Source organism: Eptatretus burgeri, chromosome 4 (assembly GCF_056783735.1).
Source record: "Eptatretus burgeri isolate ZD-2024b chromosome 4, Ebu_testis_v1, whole genome shotgun sequence".
In the NCBI taxonomy this organism is placed as follows: Eukaryota; Metazoa; Chordata; class Myxini; order Myxiniformes; family Myxinidae; genus Eptatretus; species Eptatretus burgeri.
Window position 1 is genome coordinate 77,842,315 of NC_140964.1, and position 20,285 is coordinate 77,862,599.

The window sequence follows — 20,285 nt, forward strand, 5'->3', positions numbered from 1 at the left end:
GAACACGAAAAAAAAGAGACGGAATTACAAAACGAGTTGAGGATGGTGAGAGAAGAAAGAACAACAGCAGAGAATGAAACATTAAGGAACCACACTGTACAGATCGAACAGCTGGAAGCGAAGGCGAGATTGCAGAGTGAGGAACGAGCGAGACAGTGGAATAAAAAATACAAAGAACAAGGAATGAGACAGGAGAAAGAACGTCAGTTGAAAGAAATGACGAGATTGCAGAATGAGATGCAAGAAAGAGTAATGAAGGAAGAACGAATGAGACAGGAGAAAGAAATCAGTCAGTTGAAAGAAATGACGAGATTGCAGAACGAGGAACAAGAGAGACAGTGGAATAGAAAACTGAAAGAGTATGAATTTGAAACTGAACGACAAAAGGAAAAAAATAGGTTGGAATACGAGGAGAAAGTGAAGGAGCAAGGAATGAAGCAGGAAGGAGAAATCAGTCAATTGAAGGAGACAACGAGATTGGAGAGGGAAGAACGAGAGGAACAGTGGAATAGAAAACAAGAACATGAATTTGAGGTTAACCAATTGAAGGAAACTATGAGATTGGTGAATGAGGGACAGGGGGTGAAAGAAATTAAAAAAGAAAGACAAGAACAATTGAAAAAGAAAGCAAGGTTGAGGTATGCAGAGATAATGAAAGAACAACGAACGAAACAGGAAAAAGAACTAAGCCAATTGAAAGAAACTATGAGATTGGAGGCTGAAAAGCATGAGGAACAGTGGGAGAGAAAACAAAAACTATACGAGTTTGAAATTAACCAGCTCAAGGGGGGAGAGCAAAATTTGAGTCAACGGAGATTGAAAAACTCCGGAAGGAGAACGAAGAACTCAGGAAGTTCCGAGAGGAGGAACGACTCAAAAGGAGCCAGGAAGTAGAGCAATACAATAATGTGCGACGTGTGACATCACCACAAGGAGGAACGTTAGTGGTGCAGGACTTAATTGACATCGCTCGACGGATGAAACAACGATTGGGGCGGGCCCTGATAAAGGAGACACAAATAAAAATGGAGATGAGGGAAGTAACAAAGACAAAGAAGGAAATGAAAGTATTGCCAGAGACGCGGGAGATAGAAAAAATAGAGACTGCACGATAAAGACGGGGTTAAAGGAACAGAACGAACACACACACACACACACACACACACACACACACACACACACACACACACACACACACACACACACACACACACACACACACACACACACACACACACACACACACACACACACACACACTTAGCGAGGCTTAATGGGGGTGAGCTGGCAGACTGTTTTGTGGCCCGGTGCAAGCAGCTGGATGGCCTCCTTCGGGAACGGAGGGAGACGTTATTCTCCCTTGAAGCTGATCACGACCAGGTGGGTTCGGTTGTGTCAAGCGAGTTCGAGGGGGCGAGTGCTGCGAACGGGTGCACGTGCAGCTTGGGGGGTATAGAGGCCCTGGAAACCCTTGTGGGGAGACGAATCCCCAGTGTGGTTGTGCAGGTGTGTGTGTTTGCGAGTGTGCGGAGATGCGTGCTTTCCAGCACGCATGGTGTGAGTGAGACCCCTGTGTGAGAGAGAGGGTCCGGGTGAGAGAGAAAGTGTGTGTAAGAGAGCGGTATGCAAGGGAGATGACGGTGGGCATGTGCGAACATGCAGCTGCGTCTCCCGGTGTGAATGTCATGTTGTGGTGTATGAGCGTCGTAACACGCAGGTGTGCATGGGTCAAATGGCGACGGAGATGACGGCAACAGATGGACAAAGGCCGAGTAGCGGCCGTAGCTGTAATGGGGACCGTGCCAAGTTTACCCAGCAGCGAGTGCGAGGTTCGTGCTGTGGTACGCACGAGGCCGCCTCGTGCGCGCTTGCGGGAGTGAAACCCGGTCCGGAAACGCCAGCGGTGGATGGTGCCGATCCCGCGGACGGACAAAGGTTAGGCAGGAAAACGGATTTGGACTGGACGGGTTCTCAACGCGATCGTGTGTGTTAAGCTCCAACGGGCAGAGCACATGTTCGCATGGGGAACCCCTCGAAAAGCGGGGATTGTTTTTTTTTAATGCGCCGGGTGACTTCATGGCTGCGTGTATGGTTGGAATCCGGCAGGAGGGCGAATCCCTGCCGGATGGTACTGTGCAAGAGGGACGAGGGACGCGAACAGCTGCCATGACATCACGCCAAAGGTGGGCGGCTGTGAATTGCCGCACTGGTGCGCAGGTTGCGAGTTGCCACGCTGGTGCTGCGAAAAAAAAAGAAGAAAAAGCAGGCCTCGCTTTCGGGTGAACAGGATTCCCAGGCAAGGGGTGGAAGACCCCCTAGCCCGGGCACAGGATAACACTAGTTAGGGGGATGGTTTAGTGTTAGCTAGACCGGCTTCATGGGGCAGGGGTAAGTCCTCATGGAGCCTGTGGAATGGATTAGTTAGAGGGATTGCAGTCAGATTTAGGAAGGGAGATGGGAAATAAGATTTGAGGACAGTGACAGACTGTGGATGTGTCGAGGGGACGTAGCTTAGCTACGTAGAGTAAATGGAATGTGCTATAGTGTAAGGGACGACGTGGGAGCACAAGGTAGTTAGGGGATGTAGTGAGCAGGATGGCAGGATTCAGCAATGTGTGAGTTGAGAAGTGTGGAATGGGACGTGTACATGATGAGTGAGTGAGGCCAGCGAGCCTGTGTGTATGGAGCGAATGAGGAATGCATGGTGCGATGAGTGATTGGCGGGAGGAGTGATTCCTGCCCAAGGGACCCCGGGGTCAGGATAAAGTGAGTTAGTGGGTTAGTTAAATTGACAAAATGGAAGTCGTTTTGCTGTTGGTGTGAGTGTAGGCTCGTAACCTGTTTTGGAGGGGTGCAGGAGCCCTGTTGACGGGCTGGGAGCGTGGCTGCAAAAGGTGAGTATCGCTGAGTGGGTACCCCGAGCACCGGGCTAGTCAGCTGCGGTAGGCCAAGGGCCCATGGGGGGCCGGGATAGCGTTGTGGGCACGGGTGCACCCGCATGGTGCAGGGGCCCGGGGTGCCATGAGCCGCGTGGGCAGTGTCGTGGGCACGGGTGACCCTCGGAAAGGGGCCCGGGAAGCCAGCCTGCCACGTGAGCGCTTCAGGGGAGTCGCCATGGAGGGCACTCCCCGGTGTTTAGGGAGCTGGTAGGCTCGGAGGCAGTGTAGTGCCCGGGGGTGCCATCGTAGGAGAATCGGCAGAGGGTAGTGCCTGCCAAGGGAGCCACGCGTCCCAGCCACGAAACCGTGCAAAGGCACGAGGGAAAATTTGGGGGCATGGACTGAAATTTGAGAGGACACCAACACAGTTTAAGCGAGAGGTGCTTGTTGAAAGCCCCGGGGTAGTTCAAAAGTTAAATGGATAGGGTAGATAGGAAGTGTACCCCTCCGTACCATCCATCCCCTCGCTCTCGTTGTGGGCCGCTGGACCCACTTTGGGTTAAGATCGCTGAACTCCGAGGAGGCCACCTTGAGGCTTAGATTGGGCCTCGGCACAGGACGCTACCTCTCCCTTATTCCGCTCCGGGAAGGGAACGTAGGGGTTGGGAGTAGGCTAGGAGACGATAGGTTAGCCGAACAGACATAAAGGGGGTTAGGAGACGAAATTATAGTGGGGGAAGTAAAAAAAAAATAAAAAAAAAGTTGGGGCTAAATTGTTTTTTTTGTTTTTTTTTTACAAAGTAAGGGAGTGGGTATGGACAGTGACAGGCAAATGCCATAGGTTGTAAGGGAGACAGTAGGTAGGTCCGAGCCCGCCTTCTGAGTGGCCAGCACCACCGCACTCCCCCAACTGAAAGGCAAAGGCTGGCCAATTTCATCGGCTGGCTGTGTTACTGCAAGGCCTGTGTCGTTCGACCGTCTGCCGGTTGTTTTTGCTGCAAGGCCTGTGCCGGCCACTTCATCGTCTGCAGCTGTGCTTCAAGGCCTGTGCCGGTCGGATCGTCTGCCGGCTGTGTTTGCCTGCAGCGGCCTTGTTCTGCAGGCTGTGTTTGCCTGACCACCTTTGCCATGCCATGCCTGCTGCCCACGTCATCTTTTGCCCCCGTTCTGTTTTGCATTTGCCCCCCCCCCCCCCCCCGTTCATTACCATGTGCGCCAAGATCATCGATCAAGTTGCAACGACTGTCCTGTTGGCAGCTACAACACGGGCCTGCAGTGGCGGCCCGTGAACCGGTTTTCTTTTTACTTTTTCTTCCTGCAGAGTTCATTGATCCTGGGCCATGGTATAGTGTAAATTGTAAGGTTAACTTTTTAAGTGATGTACTGCAAATATGAGTGCGCCCTCGGCATGTGTGTCTTAGCGCCGGCAATTTATTAAAGTCGTCCGTATTGTAATGTCGTGGTAGAGGTGTGAACAGGCAGACACGCGCGAGGGGATAGCACAACCCTGCTTTATTGCCAGGAGCGGGAGTGTGAGCGTACGATGCCCGTAACTCCGCTTTATTACGTACTCGATGCACTCGACAGGCACACGACCTACAGGATACTGCTAATGGCAGTACATGCTGCTTCTGGCGCTACTCGTGCTACAAACCCCCAGTGGGCGAGTCATGACATATGAAGCCCCAACCACGTGACCACCACCAACCGTGACTAGGGCCACGCCCATACAGTACACGTATGAGTGGGTTTGTTTAGTTAGTTACTCAGCCCATAGGTTATTTATTTTGGGGACACGAATACACTAAATGTCGCACTCAGACATCCGAAGGTAAAACGTATTAGGGGAGAACTACACATGATGGCACACGAAAATTTGACGACTCGGGACGAGTCTGTAAAAAGGGGAGGGGGTAGCGTTACGGTTGTGGGAATTCGCATTACACCAGAAAGAGTCCTCAGGTGAGATATCTCGGTAAGTTCATGTGCAATTAGCCCAAACCCGTTGTATAGAGGAAATATGTGCGATTCATCCGGGCTGCGACGCTTTGAGTTAGCCATTTTTTCTTTCTCTATTGTTATTTTCGACCATTAAGCCGCCAACAACTCAAACACCACCCCAACAACCAAATCGCCACCATCAACAACGCCCCCGAACAACTCCACCAAACCGAAACTACCTTCACCTCCACAACCAAACCCCGCAAGCATCACCACAAACAGCAACCGCAACACCTGTGAACACTGAACGTCGGGCTGTCTAGGGCCCGTTCGGCGATTGGTGCCAAACGCATCGAGCCGCGAGCACGAATGGCGGCCTTTCCAAGGGAGAAATTCGGATCAAGAAGGCTTCACGCCCCTTTTTCTCCGTCCAATGGGCAAGCGTTGGGCGGTATGGCCCCGCCTCCAAGCGCGATGAACGTGGATTCTTCACGAGCAGAATTCGGATCAAAAAGGCTTCACGCCCCCTTTTTGCCGACCAATGGCTGAACAGAGGGTGGCGTGGCCCCGCCTCCAATCGCGTTTTGATCCGAATATTTGCATATAGGCTCCTCCTGAGGCCTATAAAGACAGGAGCGCAAGGCGACTCAGGGGGGAGTTGCAGGAGAGTTTGGTTGAGTTCAGTTCAGTACAGAGTTGAGTTGAGTTCGCGCGGGTCAAGTGGAAACAGAGGTCGTCAACGAGGTTGCGGTGTGGGGGTCGCTCGTCTCGACGCGGGGTCCAAGCCAGCCAGTAATTCCCCTCTCCCTGAGCATCAGCAATTCCCCCCCCCCCATCCGCGCTGAGATAGTGCCGGGGGGGCCCCTTTCCTCCACCACCCCAAACGTGGTGCCAACAAAACCGCTCACGCGGAGCACGCCGTAGAGGGCTCGTCGACCACGCCAGGGGCACGGAGTCGTGGTGCAGCTGCGCTAACATTGCGGCTTGCCCGCCATCGCGTCACGAGGACGCGGGTAGGACCTTCCCGGTCTCGTGGACCTGGCCGATCCTCCAGGATCCACGTACATTTGGTCTACGGACCTGTCTGCCTCCTTGCCTGTGAGGGTGGCTTTCTTTTCTTTCGGGTTGAATGCATGCTGTGGCACCGTGTCCAACAAGTAGAACTGCCTAAGTGTCTGTGCCTGTACATTGCCCTTTTATTTGGTTGTAGCTCTGCATCCTTGCATTTGCTTTTGTTGCATGATTGTATGGCTGTATATACGTGCCTTCCGTGTGTGTGTGAAATAAATGTGCTTACTTGTTGAACTGTTTTCCCGCTTTGCTTCATCTCCTTCCTTTTATTGAATCTCCATCTTGCATCACGTAAGGGATTGATAGTGGGTTTAAAACCCCTGGTAAATAATCCTAACCGTCGAGGTCGACGATAACGCCGCTCGGTTATCCCTGCAGCACGGAACGAACCGCTTCAGAGGTTCGTGTCCGAAGTCGACCTGCGGCGAGGTACGATCGCCCGGTCGACCACTCGCGCAGGTACTTAGGTAGGTCGAATTTGGCGAGCAACCCTATCCTGCGCGGGTGGGCAATTGGCACGATCGCGGTGCGGTTAAATCCCCACCTGTGACTGGCTCCGGGCTTTAGTTCCCGGAGGGTCACGACTGAATTGTCCGTTCCGCTGGGCGAGGCGGCCACTTTTGGCTACACACGGTCGATCGCACGCCGGCGGGCGCGAATTCGCAACAATATGTTTGGATTTAATTGCAAAACCAACACATGCCTGATGACCCTCACTTTGTGGCTTTCCGCTCCAGTAGAACTTGCAGCCAGAGCCTCGAGATGGGATACACTAGGTAGACGAGTCTTACTGAGTGCTGCAATGTCTATCCCATATCACTCCAGTTCACGGCCATTCGATGTTCGAGGTGGCTGCTGTTGTCTTGCAACGTGCACACATTCCAGGCAAAGAAATTTAACATCTTGATGTTACATTTGTTTGGCTTCTTGTTATTTGTTAATTTAATTTAATTTGATGTTTCTCGACCGCAGAAATGGATGACCAACCTGCCGCGGTAGGCAGGTAACCCAAAGTGGAGCAAGCTTTCTTTGAGGAACCTTTTATATCCCCTTCTCCATGTGGAGAGAGCAGTGCTACCCCTAAAGGGCTGCTCTGACACCCAAGCAGGATACGAATGTCATTGTTGCTCCTGATTAATGACAAAACGACCATCACACTTGGACCACCATACGTGTGGACTCATAATGAGGGACTCACAACAGCATCATCTGCCTCTCCCCGACATCACTCCTTCCTCGCCACAGGACTTCGGTCAACATACGTGATGAGTAGGTGAGCAGGTGAGCAAGTGCCAATGAAGGGAAAAATAACCTGCACAAAGAAGAGGCTAAGGTGATCGAGGTGTGTGCCATCCCTTTACCACTCTCTATTTCTATGAGCATTGTTGGCTTCAGGTGCAATGAATGCAACGTGAAGCCTGATGTGCATAGGTGCAGCAGACTGGCCAGGTCGGCGGTATGATGATGGCTGCCCTTAATATCCAAAATAGACACAGCTGTCTGCAGATGCTGCACAGTGGTGCCTAAATTGGTGCCACCACAGGCTTTCATGGGCACATTTATCCACGATGTAGCGCTGCCCAGGCTGACCTACTGGTGTGGTTTGATATCTGAGTGCCCTCTTCATAGCCTTATCCTAAAGGGGCTTCCCCCACAATGCAGTGGCGATCCGTTACCCTGGACAAGGGGCCCATACCAAGTACTGTCAGCCGGAGCCAGCTGAGCCTGGGAATCACATAGGGCAGGGACGTCATTCCCTGAGACAAACACCACCCGGAAGCATCCGGAACCAAGCTGTCCGGAGGCAAACACTGCTTGGACACGTCCAGAGATAAACTCCCATCCGGACGCGTCCAGAGATGAACTCCCATCCGGACGCGTCCAGAGATGAACTCCCATCCGGACGCGTCCAGAGATGAACTCCCATCCGGACGCGTCCAGAGATGAACTCCCATCCGGACGCGTCCGGAGATGAACTCCCATCCGCACGCGTCCGGAGATGAACTCCCATCTGGACAAGTTCGGAGAAAAACACCACCCGGAGCTAAAGGCCCGGTCACACCTTGACGTTTTAGCCAACGTATGCCGATTTTTGAATTTTTTTTTCTAAAACGCTGGCACACGTTGAATACGTTATGGGTAAGTTTTGATAACATTGAGAGCACGCTGGCATACGTCGTAGTACGTTGCCATACGTCGTTGTACGTTGGCTTTAAACGTTGTACTTTTCGGTTGTCCTCAAATTTTTTCATGCTTGAAATTTCACGACGTATGCCGGCGTATGACTCACACGTTCCGCGACGCTGGCCACAAGTTGTTGGCACGGTCTACGATCATTGATAGACGTCAACACATGCTACTTGTAAGTTAATCATAAGTTGAGACACGCCGAGGTAATGTTTAGAGTACCCGAAACTTATTTCCTACCTATGATTAACGTGTTGTTGGCACGTTACGCGATCGTTGCCACACGTCGACAGACGTTACTTTTAAGTTACTCATAGGCTGAAAGACGTCGGTATAATGGATCGTCCTTGCGTCAGCGTCCACAGCCACGGCCAGGACACTTATTTGCAGCATTCTTCAAACTTTTCTTCGGCATGACGAGGATGTTCACACTTCGATGTCTAGCTTGGCTATGATTCCAATTGTCCATCGGCAGCGTCTATTTAAAATAGTCGAGTTTGAGCGTTTTAACACGTTCAGAAGAAACGTTTCAAATTTCCAAACCCCAGCGTCAAAAAAAAAAAAAAAAAAAAAAAAACACAAAGGCGAGTGACAGCAATTTAAATCGTTCATTGTAAACAATGAAACTAGCTGAGTGGTACCGTTTAAAAGTCGTTGAGTGTAAAAAAAATCCAATTGTTGAGCGCAAGAATCTACTTTCAATAGTGGAGATGCAGCCATTTAAATCATTGAGTGGCAGCCTATGAACCTACCCGTGGAGACGCGGACGCAAGGACGATCCATCATAACCCACACCCTCCCCCTCACACCCACCTACTACTGCCAACATGAACAAACTACTACTAATACTAATACTAATACTGATACTGATACTGTTACTGCTGACATGGACATCGACTCAAAAAGGACTCGAAAACACTGTTGGGTTCCCCTTTTATGAACACCATTTTTATATACCAATTCCCAAAACCGCTGGGAACACGTCTTTATATGGCAGTTGTAAGCTAGAAACACATTCATTTTTTTTTTTGTCGACCGGAAGACGTCATTGGAATACGTCTACATACGTCGATGTGTGTTGGGACTACGTAAAGAATTGGTTAAAAGCACGTCAAACATAAGTTAGAAATAAGTTTCGCGTAAAAAAGACATTACCGCGACGTGTTTCGACTTATGAGTAGCTTATAAGTAGCCTTTGTGGACGTGTGTAAGCATCCACATATCGTGTGTAAAACTTATCCCCATCGCATGCGGAACGTGTGTCATACGCCGAGTACGTCGTAAAATTTTGAACATGTTCAAAATTTCTTGACGTACTCTACTTACTACGACTTATGATAGCGTATTTAGCGTTCTACTCGCGCATACCAAACTTACCCATACCGTATTCGACGTGCCCCAACGTTTTAGACACACTTTTTGTTACGTCGGCATACGCTGGCAAGATCGCCAAGGTGTGACCGCGATTTTGACACTTCCATTTCTACGGCAGTTATGATTTGAATCGTTGTGCGTCAGCCTTTTAATAGGCTACGCCACGACATCGTTGGCGATGCGTGCAACGCGCTATGCCTGAGTTAGACTATCGTTGGGCATCGGTTGTGTAGGCCGACAACAGGTTCAGCATTCGTTGGTATAAGTTATCTATAACACAACGAAACGTTCTGTGTAGTTACCAATGCGTTATACATAAGACCAAGTCGCTATGAATACGTCCGAATCTTTAAAAAAAAACATCAAAAGTTCAACGTAAGCCAGCGTTTTACATAAATTTTAACACGTTGCCATCGCTGGCTAAAACGTCAAAGTGTGACCGGGCCTTAAGCTGTCTGGAGACAAACACTGCTCGGACACATATGTATGTGTTTGTATGGAGCCAAACACCGCCCAGATGTGTCCGAAGCTTAGCTGTTCAGATACAAACACCGCCCAGACACATCCGAAGCTAATCTGTCTGGAGGCAAAACCACCCCGCCATGTGCAGAGGCAAACACCGCCCAGACATGTCCGGAGACAAACACCACCTGGACACGTCTGGAGACAAACAAACACTGTCTGGAGATAAACAACACTTGGACACGTCCAGAGACAAACTCCATCTGGACACCTCCAGAGACAAATAATGCCCGGACGAGGCAGATCATTAGATCTTGAGAAAAATACCATTGGATCTTCACTGTGACGGTCAACTCTGTGTCCCTCTGATAATTAGCCTCCTCCGTGAACAAGTGCTTTGTATTTATGCTGTACCAGACTGGAGTTTTAGACTCCTTTTATCCGGAATCAAAGCCTGGGCCAGACAGATCATATACACGAGCTGTTGTACATTTTAAGTAATCACAGAAATGCAGGTTTCATTCTCTCCACATTCAACCGTTTCATTCAAACCAACATCTCTCCATATTCAACTGTTAAAGTGTAAATCTATCCATCAGTATGCCTTCAAGCACAAATCACCTTGAAAAAAAGTCATCCTGACAAAAATAAAAACTTCCATTTCCATGGCTGTACTTGTTATTTTTCTCACCAAGAGGAGGGAGAGAAACCAGCCAGTGTTCACCAGATTGTGTCCGAACCTCAGTCTGTCCGCCTGAGCTGCCAAACACGGCGGTCAAAGCACCTGCAAGCAATGCTCCACCAGGTACAGGTCTTGTCACCTGCTCCACAGTGTTATCAGCATCTGAACCTGGGCTGGATAATGAAGAAGTTTCTTCTGTGATTACTCGCCAAAAAAAGGCTAAAGTGAAGCCTGGTAGAGCGAGAAAGGAAGTAAGGGGCAGGGAGACAATGGTTGTGTTGTGTTAGATCGTAACTAAATGTGATGAGTAATCTGTTATCTAATGCTCTAAATAATTGTATCTACACAAGTCAAAGCTCATGGAAGAGTTAAACGACAAGGGAGTTGGGTTAACCGACCAACAGAGGGTGGAGGGGAACAGACAGACAAACACACATGTGTGTGATGTGTTGTATCAAGGAAGTAAAAGGGTTGGGGTTTAGCAAGTATTGAAATATACCATCAGAGATGGGGAATCCCCCGCCATTGAATGAAAAAGGTCATACATATTCCAGATAATGAGGGAGGTGAATTGGAAACAAGACACCATTTGGTCATCATCTCGAAAAAGTTCCCCAGGGGTGAGGAACATAGTAACCAAAAATAATTGAAATCAGATAAGCGGTTTTCCATTTATTACAAAAAACATTTTTTTCAAGATGGCCGCCCCAGTCGGCCATCTTGGATCCGGCCACGCCCAAAATCAATAGGGTTCTTCCTTTTTAGGTGGTACATGTGTGACCCAAATTTCAAAACGATAGGGCGAACAGTTTTGAGTTATCGCACTCACAGCTATAAATGTTGACGCCCGGAAGGACGGACAGACGGACGACCTGGGTGACAACAATATCCCCCTTCCGCCACGCGGCGGGGGATAAAAACTGGGAAGGTGGTATTGGGCAGCAGTGTCTTAGGACTGGAGGGAAGAGCGTGAGACAACAGACACAGGGGCACGGCTCCACAGCCAAAACGAGAGCGAAGTCAGTCGATGGCGTGCCATCGCAAACCCTCACGCTTCCCACCTAATGCAAAGTTGAAATATGGCAGATAAGGCTCCACAAGGAATGAATGACCCAACATCAAATTTTGAGTTGAATTTTTTTTCCACTTTGACCCGTGACCTGAAATCCATGCCCCCTGGGGCATGAACCGGGGGGGGGGGGGGGGTTAAATCAAAAAAAAAATGTTACATCTTTCATGCATCCCTAATGTTGATTGCATATATACAACATTTCATTCAAAAAATGTTGAAAAATGTGCCTGCAATTGCATTTTTTGGTATTTGACCCCACCCCAGGGGTCGGGGACAAAATGATGCTCGTCTTGGACCTTCGTGCCATGTGGTGATCATAACTACCAAGTTTGGTGAGTTTCTGTACAACCGTTTAGGAGGGGATAGCGAGACAGGCGGGCAGACTGGCAGACAGAGCCGATAATATAATAACCCCCAATTTTTTTCAAAAAGTGTGGGGATAAAAAAAATCATGATGAAGGGATGGAGGTAAGTATCAAGCTTGGAATAGGGGAGGATAACAAGGTGTGCATTCCTGGAAGGACATGTGTGATCTGATGGGGGTAGAGGGAAGGAAGGAGGATATTAAGTGATGGAATAGTGGGGCTGGTGGAATGAGACCAGAAGAGAGACTATATAAATATGTGAGGCCTTCAACCTGCCGATGGTGAGCAAGGATCAGATAATAGATCTCAGCCTCCTGCCAAGAAATACCAATCACATGGAGGGCCGAGACCACATGGCCACAAAATGATTAAGATTTATAAGCAACTCCTTTAGCCTCGAGTAGAGAGTCATACTCCATGGAACTTTGGATGTAGACCTTGTGCAATATTGGATGTCGACTAAAGATGACTCGAAATTGATGTTAACCTGTGGAGAAGAACTAAGCATCAACCAGCTTTAGAGGGAGGCTAAAAGATATAGTCAAGACAGGCTGTGGCTGGTTGTGTGGACGAGGAACTCCAAAGACTTGACTGCTCACAGTCTGTGGTTCCCAACAAGAGTAGAATGAGGGATTCGGCGGGCATTCCTTATGGAGGCACATGATGAGAATGTGATTTTCTTTGTGGTTAACGACAGATCAGAATAGTTTACCAGTGACAATGTTTTACAGACCTGTAGAAATGGATGTTGCCGTAGCCTGCTTGTCGGATGTGTGGAATACCAGGAGGAGAATTTTCAGTGGTGTGTTATTGTCCATGAGGAGGGGGAGACATTGAAAACGAATGGCGAGACATTCGCCTCTCCGACCGACTACCTTCTCTTGTGGCCACTTCTCCCGTTCTTCCAAGCAAATACAGGATCAGGTACATTGTGACGAGCACTGATATGGACTACATTCACTTGGCCTCGGCCGTTTATTCCTGACGCACGAAACACCCTGCGACCCATGCCTCCAGAAAACAGACTTTTTGTAATGCGGGCTGCATTTTTCATTCCATCCAATCATCATGTAACTTTGTTTAAAAAATTTTCTCCATGGGGAGGTGCCAATGTTGAAAGTTTTCTGTCAATCGCTGAAGCCAATGTGGACAAAACATTATTTATTAGGACACTGATAGAGCGCATACCTCCACCACGTAATGCCTGATCCACGAGAACATATCGGGCCCAATACATTTTTGAAATATCATGCTCTGCAGTACTATATCGTTTTTGGCCCTATCTCTCAATGGTGAAGAATCACTTTAAAAATTAAATAATTCTCGTATCCAGCTCCGGATTCAGATATTCAACAAAATCGAATCAATTTGTGTCAACACCCAACCTGTCCATCAAGTTTCATCCGAATCCATCCACAGCTTTTTGAGATAGAGCTATCAGTTTAGTCCTATCAATCACTCAATGGTGAAGAATCACTGAAAAAATCATCAGATCCGGATCTTCACCAAAGTCTAATCAGTTCGTCCTTGTCACACACCCACCCTGTCCACCAAATTTCCTCTGGATCTGTCCACAGCTTTTTGAGATATCGTGCACACAAACAAACAAACAGACAGACAAACAAATAAGAAAAAGACGTCGTGCAGAGCACGATATTTGCAAAAACCATCCCCCTCTTCAAAGGTTGCCATGGATACGTAAAATTGTCCATTTCATTAAGATTCAAATTGACAATCTTAATCAAAGCTCAGGTCAATCAGATTAAATCTGATTATTCTTCAGATCGAAATTGATGATTTTAGAAGTTTAAACTTGAGTTGACCTTTGACCTCAAAAAAAAAAAGTTGGTTTCCAAATTCAGCGATGTAACGTGCAATTGCTGCTTAATGTTCAGGTTCATCAGATGAAAATTGACGATCTTTCAGATGAATTTTTGATGACCTTGAGTTGACCTTTGACCGTTTGATCTCAAAAAGTTGGTTTCCCAATCCAGTGACACAATATGCAAATTATGTTCAACTGTCAAGTCAATCGGATGAAAAATGATGATTTTAGAAATTTGGCCTCAAGATGACCTTTGGCCTTTGACCTCAAAATCAATAAGCTTCTCAGTGGAGACGACCTCAACAACTTTGTAAAGTTTCGTGACGATCGGTTTAGAATTGTGACCTGTCGGCGATTGACAGGCAGAGAGACAGACAGACAGAACAACAAAATCGACTGACCAATATACTTTAAAAATCTTCGATTTTGCAAGTAAGAAACAAACAGAAGGATGAAAACATAACCTCCTTCACCTTCGGTTTCAGAGGTAATAAAAGTGAACAAAGGTGAAAAAGTGAGGGTGGAAGAAAAAAAAAAACAAGTGAGGGCCTCGGTCAATGTTCCACAACATGGTCAAGGATGGTTTTGGATGCCTATTACTATACTGAAACAGAAAAGAAACTTACCACCTTTTAAACCTTCAAATATCAACAATAACACTGCGTGTAGTAAATGTGTGAACTTATTTGTGGACAAGTGTCCTCACTGTCAGACAAAACGGTCACGGATGGTCACTTGAACCTTCAATGGTCACTTCATAGCACAGTTGTTGAACAGCCGTTTTGACTGTCAGTGATTAGCCAAGGGGTACGGGATGATTTTAATGAGCTGCACATGATGTCTTGATATTGGCTTTAAAAAGGCCAGGTAAAAATGGGCATTTCAATCAACATGCCACGATTGTCAAGGGATCAACGACAGTGTGCCTTGGGCATACTGCAAGGCGGATTGAGCTACCGTGAGGTGGCACGTCGCCTTGGCTGTTCACACCAGACAATATCGGCCCTGGTGGACAGAGACACCCTCCACAACTCTGCAGATGACAGACCTCGATTAGGGAGGCCAAGAGTCACCACTGCAAGGCAGGACAGGCAGATGGTCCTAAGTCAGATGGCTTCAGACATTGAGGACTGAGTGGGACAGAATCCAGCAGCAATCCATCCAAAGACTGGTAGGCAGTATGCGCAGACGATGCACTGCCTGTATCCAAAACAATGGTGGCCACACGCGCTATTGAAAGGGGACTGACATTGCACCCTGTGCTGTTCTGTACTGCAGAACAAACTTATGAGATGGTGTATCTTGGTCAAAAACTTGACATGTCATCAATAAAATGCCAATGTTTCAATTAGCAATTGTTGGTTTGTTTTATTTCGAACTGTTACAATTTTATTACATTTCAAACAAGTGGTAAGTTCTTTTTGTGTTTCAGTATAGTAACCTTCACACAAACAGATTAAAGTTATCAGAAAGCACCTCTCTTTGTACAAGCAAGTGGTTGGGTGAGGCAGGGAGATGGCGGCTTGGGCACATGGAGCAGCGTAAGCATTCGGGCGGTTCGTAGGTACACTTCAGTGCCTGCAATTCCCTCCAGCACCTCTGTCCATCACACACAAAGATAACTCAAATTACAGCATCAACCTATTGTTCACTCCATGTTAGATCGTCGGACGTTCCAAAGAAATTATTTTCATCCAATTCATGGTTCCTGATGGAACATTAGGGCAAGTCAATGATGATATGACAAGAAGCATTTTATGCTTTGTTATTAATGGTGAAAAGTCGATTAATGGTGAAAAAATTGGAGTTGTTAAGTTTCAAAATAATGTTGAATCGTCGACGTACCAAAAGCAGCACTCAGGTTACCGTGTGCCGAGCTGTTGATCATTACGACCGAGTTGCTGCCCACACGCAATGCTGCAATTCCTGGAGGTCTTCCTGTGATTGGAAACAAGTCAGGAACTCGGCCCGTCCACGAGCACAAGTAAGGGCAATTCAAGTTAATTGAAACAAACAGTCACTTGACAGACCAGACTCACCAGGTGGCCCCCGCCGGACAGGCACGACCATTTCACGTATCCCTGGCACAGAAGCCAGTGGCCAATAATGCTTCACCCGGGACAGCAAGACCTTGACTGCCAAAACCAACAGCAATATTTTGTTTTTAATCTACAGGGACTGGGATGAGCCAACACCAGGTAATCCTTATTATACTGAAAATTATATTTAACCCTTCATACATGAAAATACAATAAACATTGTTGGAGGTTTTCATATCAATTATTACAGTAACTTGGAGTAAACAAGGAGGAAACACCATTCATCGTAGTGATTTACCGCATTCTCGTCTTGGCGATTACATCAGGTAATGTTTACAAACATTATTTTGTTTGTAATATATAAATCTCTTTCTAACCACTGACTGACTGACTGATATTAAAGATCAGGACATTCTGGGTGACGTAGAAAGCTGAAATTTTGCCTGCCAATGGACATCGAAGCCGATACACCAGCAACAAAAAAAAAATAATGGTAAAAATCACAGAACCGTTGGAAAGTGTCCAAAAATGAAAATATAAAGAAATGAAAATAAATAAATGAAAAAAATAAATGCAGGTGAGCGACCCGAGTCATTGGGGAAGCACAGTAATTTTGTATGCCGACGGACATCAAAGCTGATACACCGGGAAAAAAAATCACAGAACCATCGGAAAGCATCCGTAAATGAAAAATCATGAATGCAGGTGAGCCACCCGAGACACAATGGGGAAGCAAGGTTCATATGCTTACACACTGTGCAAGCATACCCCGCGAGTACTTGTATAAAGGCTACACCTGTAAACACCTGCACAACAGTATGCCTTGCTCATGGAAAGAGCACAAGGAGTGAGCTTTGCAAACAAGAATGCGGTGTGACACATCCTCACTAAGAACACATGGTCCGGTTACCTGGATCTTCACGAAGGTTCCAAGAGTTTCCAGATATCTGTAGGAAGTGAAAAGTGAACGTGACGGAAGTCAAGTTGGAATTTACTGGAAACATTTACTGAAAACCAGTTCCCACCCTAGAGTTTGCATTTGAATCCAGAATTTCTGATCTGGATTCAAATGAAAACTCTCGGATGGGAACACAAGTTTGAAAAGAACATCCTTAGGACACAAAAACATTCCTTCCCGCAGTGTACAACAAGAAAAAAAAGCAATCAGAGATTGCAAACCCTCGCCAGAACTTCTTTTGTGTGGTGTGTTGTTTTGTGGTGTATTTTGTACTGGTGTGTTTTTGTGGTGTAAACAAACAAACAACAAAAAAAAAAAAACGATCGAACACCGAGTGGAACCGGTAGGCCTCAAGCCTAGGCCTAGGCCTCAAGCACAGGTAAGAACGTCGACAAAAATACTCACAAAATAGCACGATTTTTGAAACAAAACCGAACTAGCAACACACAGTAACATGTAGGTGAGAAAATTAAACAGTTAAAACGGGACAAATAACAACCGGAAACTTAGCTTTGAGAACGTCAGCAGGGAGCCCCAAAGGAGACCTCTCGCTGCTCTAAAACCGGAACCGGAAGTTCGACCAGTGTTATGCAATTCATAAGAGAGATAATTAGAAGTGCCACTTTATAACTGCTGGCATTGATGACCGGGTACCAAGGCATCCCGCTTTGATTGGACCCCTGACCCTGACCCATGATGTTTATTGTTATTGTGGAGTACGGTAGTACTAGATATAGAGGGATGATAAAGGGGGAAAAATGGCTGCTCATTCAAATGTGTACACAATGATATGCTCAAACTCTTAAAGAGTGAAGTCATAAGCATTTAAAAGCCATAACTTTTATTCTCGAGAGTTTTCTGAACGAACAAGACTTTAAAAAGATTCCAAAATACATTGATGAAGTACCACATCGGGAGATTGCCAAGTACTAAATCGCCAATTTGTACTTCTTATTGTGGTTCTTCCCCTCTCAAAAAAATGTAAAACTGCAGCCCAACCGACCTCAATAACTGCTGAAGCTCCAGTGCCGAAAGAAAGTGGACACCCCCTTTTCAAATTTTTCACCTTTTGTTTCCTTATAACCTGGAATTAAATTGCATTAAATCAGACTTTTCCCACCTTTATTTACACATCGTAACCCACAACTTCCAAGTGAAAAACAAATTCTACACATTTCAGAAAATTAATTACAAATACAAAACTAGGATATCTTGGTTGGATAAGGGTCCAACCCCCTAAGTTAATACTTGGTGGAAGCACCCTTGACAGCAATCACAGCTGTGAGTGTGTTGGGATATGTCTCTACCAACTTTGCTCACCTTGAATGGGAAATATTTGCCCATCGATCTGCACAAAACTGTTCAAGCTCAGTCAGGTTATGTGGGGAATGGTGATGGACAGCAATCTTCAAGTCATGTCACAGATTTTCGATTGGATATTGGTCGGGGCTCTGACTGGGCCACTCAAGGACATTTATCTATTTATTCCTTAGTTACTCAAGTGCAGCTTTGGCTGTGTGCTTGGGGTCGTTGTCACGCTGCATGGTGAACGTTTGTCCCAATTTCAGCTTTCTTGCAGAGGACAGCAGGTTTTCCTCTCGGATTTTCTGGATTTTACTCCATTAATTTTCCCTTCTTTCCTGACAAGTGCCGCAGTCTCTGCTGATGAGAAACAGACCCATAACATGATGCTTCCATTGTGTTCTTTTGGTGATGTGCTGTGTTGGGTTTGCACCAAACACAACATTTTGCATTTAAGCCAAAAAGCTCCATCTTAGTTTCGTCAGAGCACAAAACTTTTTGCCACATTTGTTCAGAATCTCAGGAGTGGTTTTTACAAACCTCAAACGGGATGCAAGGTGAGCTTTTTTGAGTAATGGCTTCCTTATTGCCACCACACCATACTGATCAGACTTGTGGGGTGCTTGGGAAATTATCATGTGCACACATTGACCAGTCTTTTGCATAAAGGCATGAAGCTCTTTCAAAGTTGCCTTTGGCCTCTTGGTGACCTCTCTGATCAGTCTCCTTGCTTTGTCATCCAGTTTGGAGGGATGGCCTGATCTAGGCATGGTCTTGATGGTATCATATGCCTTCCACTTCTTAATGATTGTTTTGGCTGTGCTCCAATGGATACTCAAGGCCTTTAAATATTTCTATACCCATCCCCTGTGCTGTCAGGTCAGGTATGAGAGCATGCGCCAGAGCAGCGCGTCGCTGCATCCACTTTCCGCTGGTACTCCGGGGCCTCTGTCTGGCCACCCTTCAGGCAGATGCCTGGCCCATCCCCATCTCCTTGAGATCCCGATCAACCTGCTGCAACCACGAGGCATGTGGTCGGCCCATTGGCTTCCTCCACTCACAAGACTCCCTCGCTGAGAGAATCAGGTGAGTAGGATCAGTGTCAGAAAAACAAGCCACATGTCCATACAGCCGCAGCTGATGCTCACAGACTATGCAGGTAACAAATCTCTTTTGAGTCTCTCTCAGCAACCACTCGTTGGACACAAAGTTCAACTAGCAATAGCCAAGGATTCTCCAAAGAGACCTGGTACCAAAGGAATTAAGTCTCCATCGCAGATCCCTGGTCAGAGTCCAAGTCTCACATCCATAGAGCAAGACATGAAGCACCAAGGACTTGAAGACTCGGACTTTCATCCTCCCGCACAGGTACCGGCTGCGCCACACCCCATGATCCAGTGAATACATGACTCCCCAGGCCTGACCCAGACGTCTGTTGATCTCTGGCCCACAGCCAGCAGAAACATGAATATCACTGCCAAGGTAAATGAATCTCTCCACGACCTCAACATCCTCACCACAAACAGGTACAGACAAAATAGCAGTATCCAAGATGTCATGAAAGGTCCCATGACACCCAAAACTTTCTGGTTATTTATATATTAACTTGACCTTCCAAGTGAAGAAATCACCCATGTTATTTTTTTAATCAAAAATGGGATAATTAGACCAATATTTCGATCATTTCTGGTGCTTTTCACAACTTGCTATGCCCCGCCCCTTAAAAAAGTTGACTTCAGCGGGTCGCAGCGTGATGTCACATACAGTAACTCGCACAGAGTGGAGTGACTCGAGATTTCTAGAGTCAAGACAAGGCCGATGAATCCGTCGTCCGTCCGACTGGGCCGACGAATCCGTCGTCCGTCCGACTGGGCCGACGAATCCGTCGTCCGTCCGACTGGGCCGACGAATCCGTCGTCCGTCCGACTGGGCCGACGAATCCGTCGTCCGTCCGACTGGGCCGACGAATCCGTCGTCCGTCCGACTGGGCCGACGAATCCGTCGTCCGTCCGACTGGGCCGACGAATCCGTCGTCCGTCCGACTGGGCCGACGAATCCGTCGTCCGTCCGACTGGGCCGACGAATCCGTCGTCCGTCCGACTGGGCCGACGAATCCGTCGTCCGTCCG

At 47.3% G+C, this 20,285-nt stretch overlaps 1 protein-coding gene across 4 annotated transcripts in view; it reads right to left on the bottom strand.

The window, feature by feature from the left end:
• Positions 1-20,285, bottom strand: part of ADGRD1 (adhesion G protein-coupled receptor D1) — a 141,572-nt gene that overhangs the window by 120,251 nt on the left and 1,036 nt on the right. The window contains exons 1-7 of one of the 4 annotated variants that reach the window (XM_085878829.1): positions 18,176-20,102; positions 17,859-17,939; positions 16,808-16,844; positions 15,898-15,993; positions 15,704-15,796; positions 15,335-15,457; positions 10,606-10,827 (exon numbers count right to left, since the gene is read on the bottom strand). In XM_085878829.1, the coding sequence (XP_085734955.1) occupies positions 10,606-10,827; positions 15,335-15,457; positions 15,704-15,796; positions 15,898-15,993; positions 16,808-16,844; positions 17,859-17,939; positions 18,176-18,199 (676 nt within the window). In that variant the 5' untranslated portion in view covers positions 18,200-20,102. Of the gene's footprint in view, positions 1-10,605; positions 10,828-15,334; positions 15,458-15,703; positions 15,797-15,897; positions 15,994-16,807; positions 16,845-17,858; positions 17,940-18,175; positions 20,103-20,285 lie in introns of those variants that run through there. The other 3 variants (XM_085878831.1, XM_085878832.1, XM_085878830.1) reach the window with 3 other exon arrangements.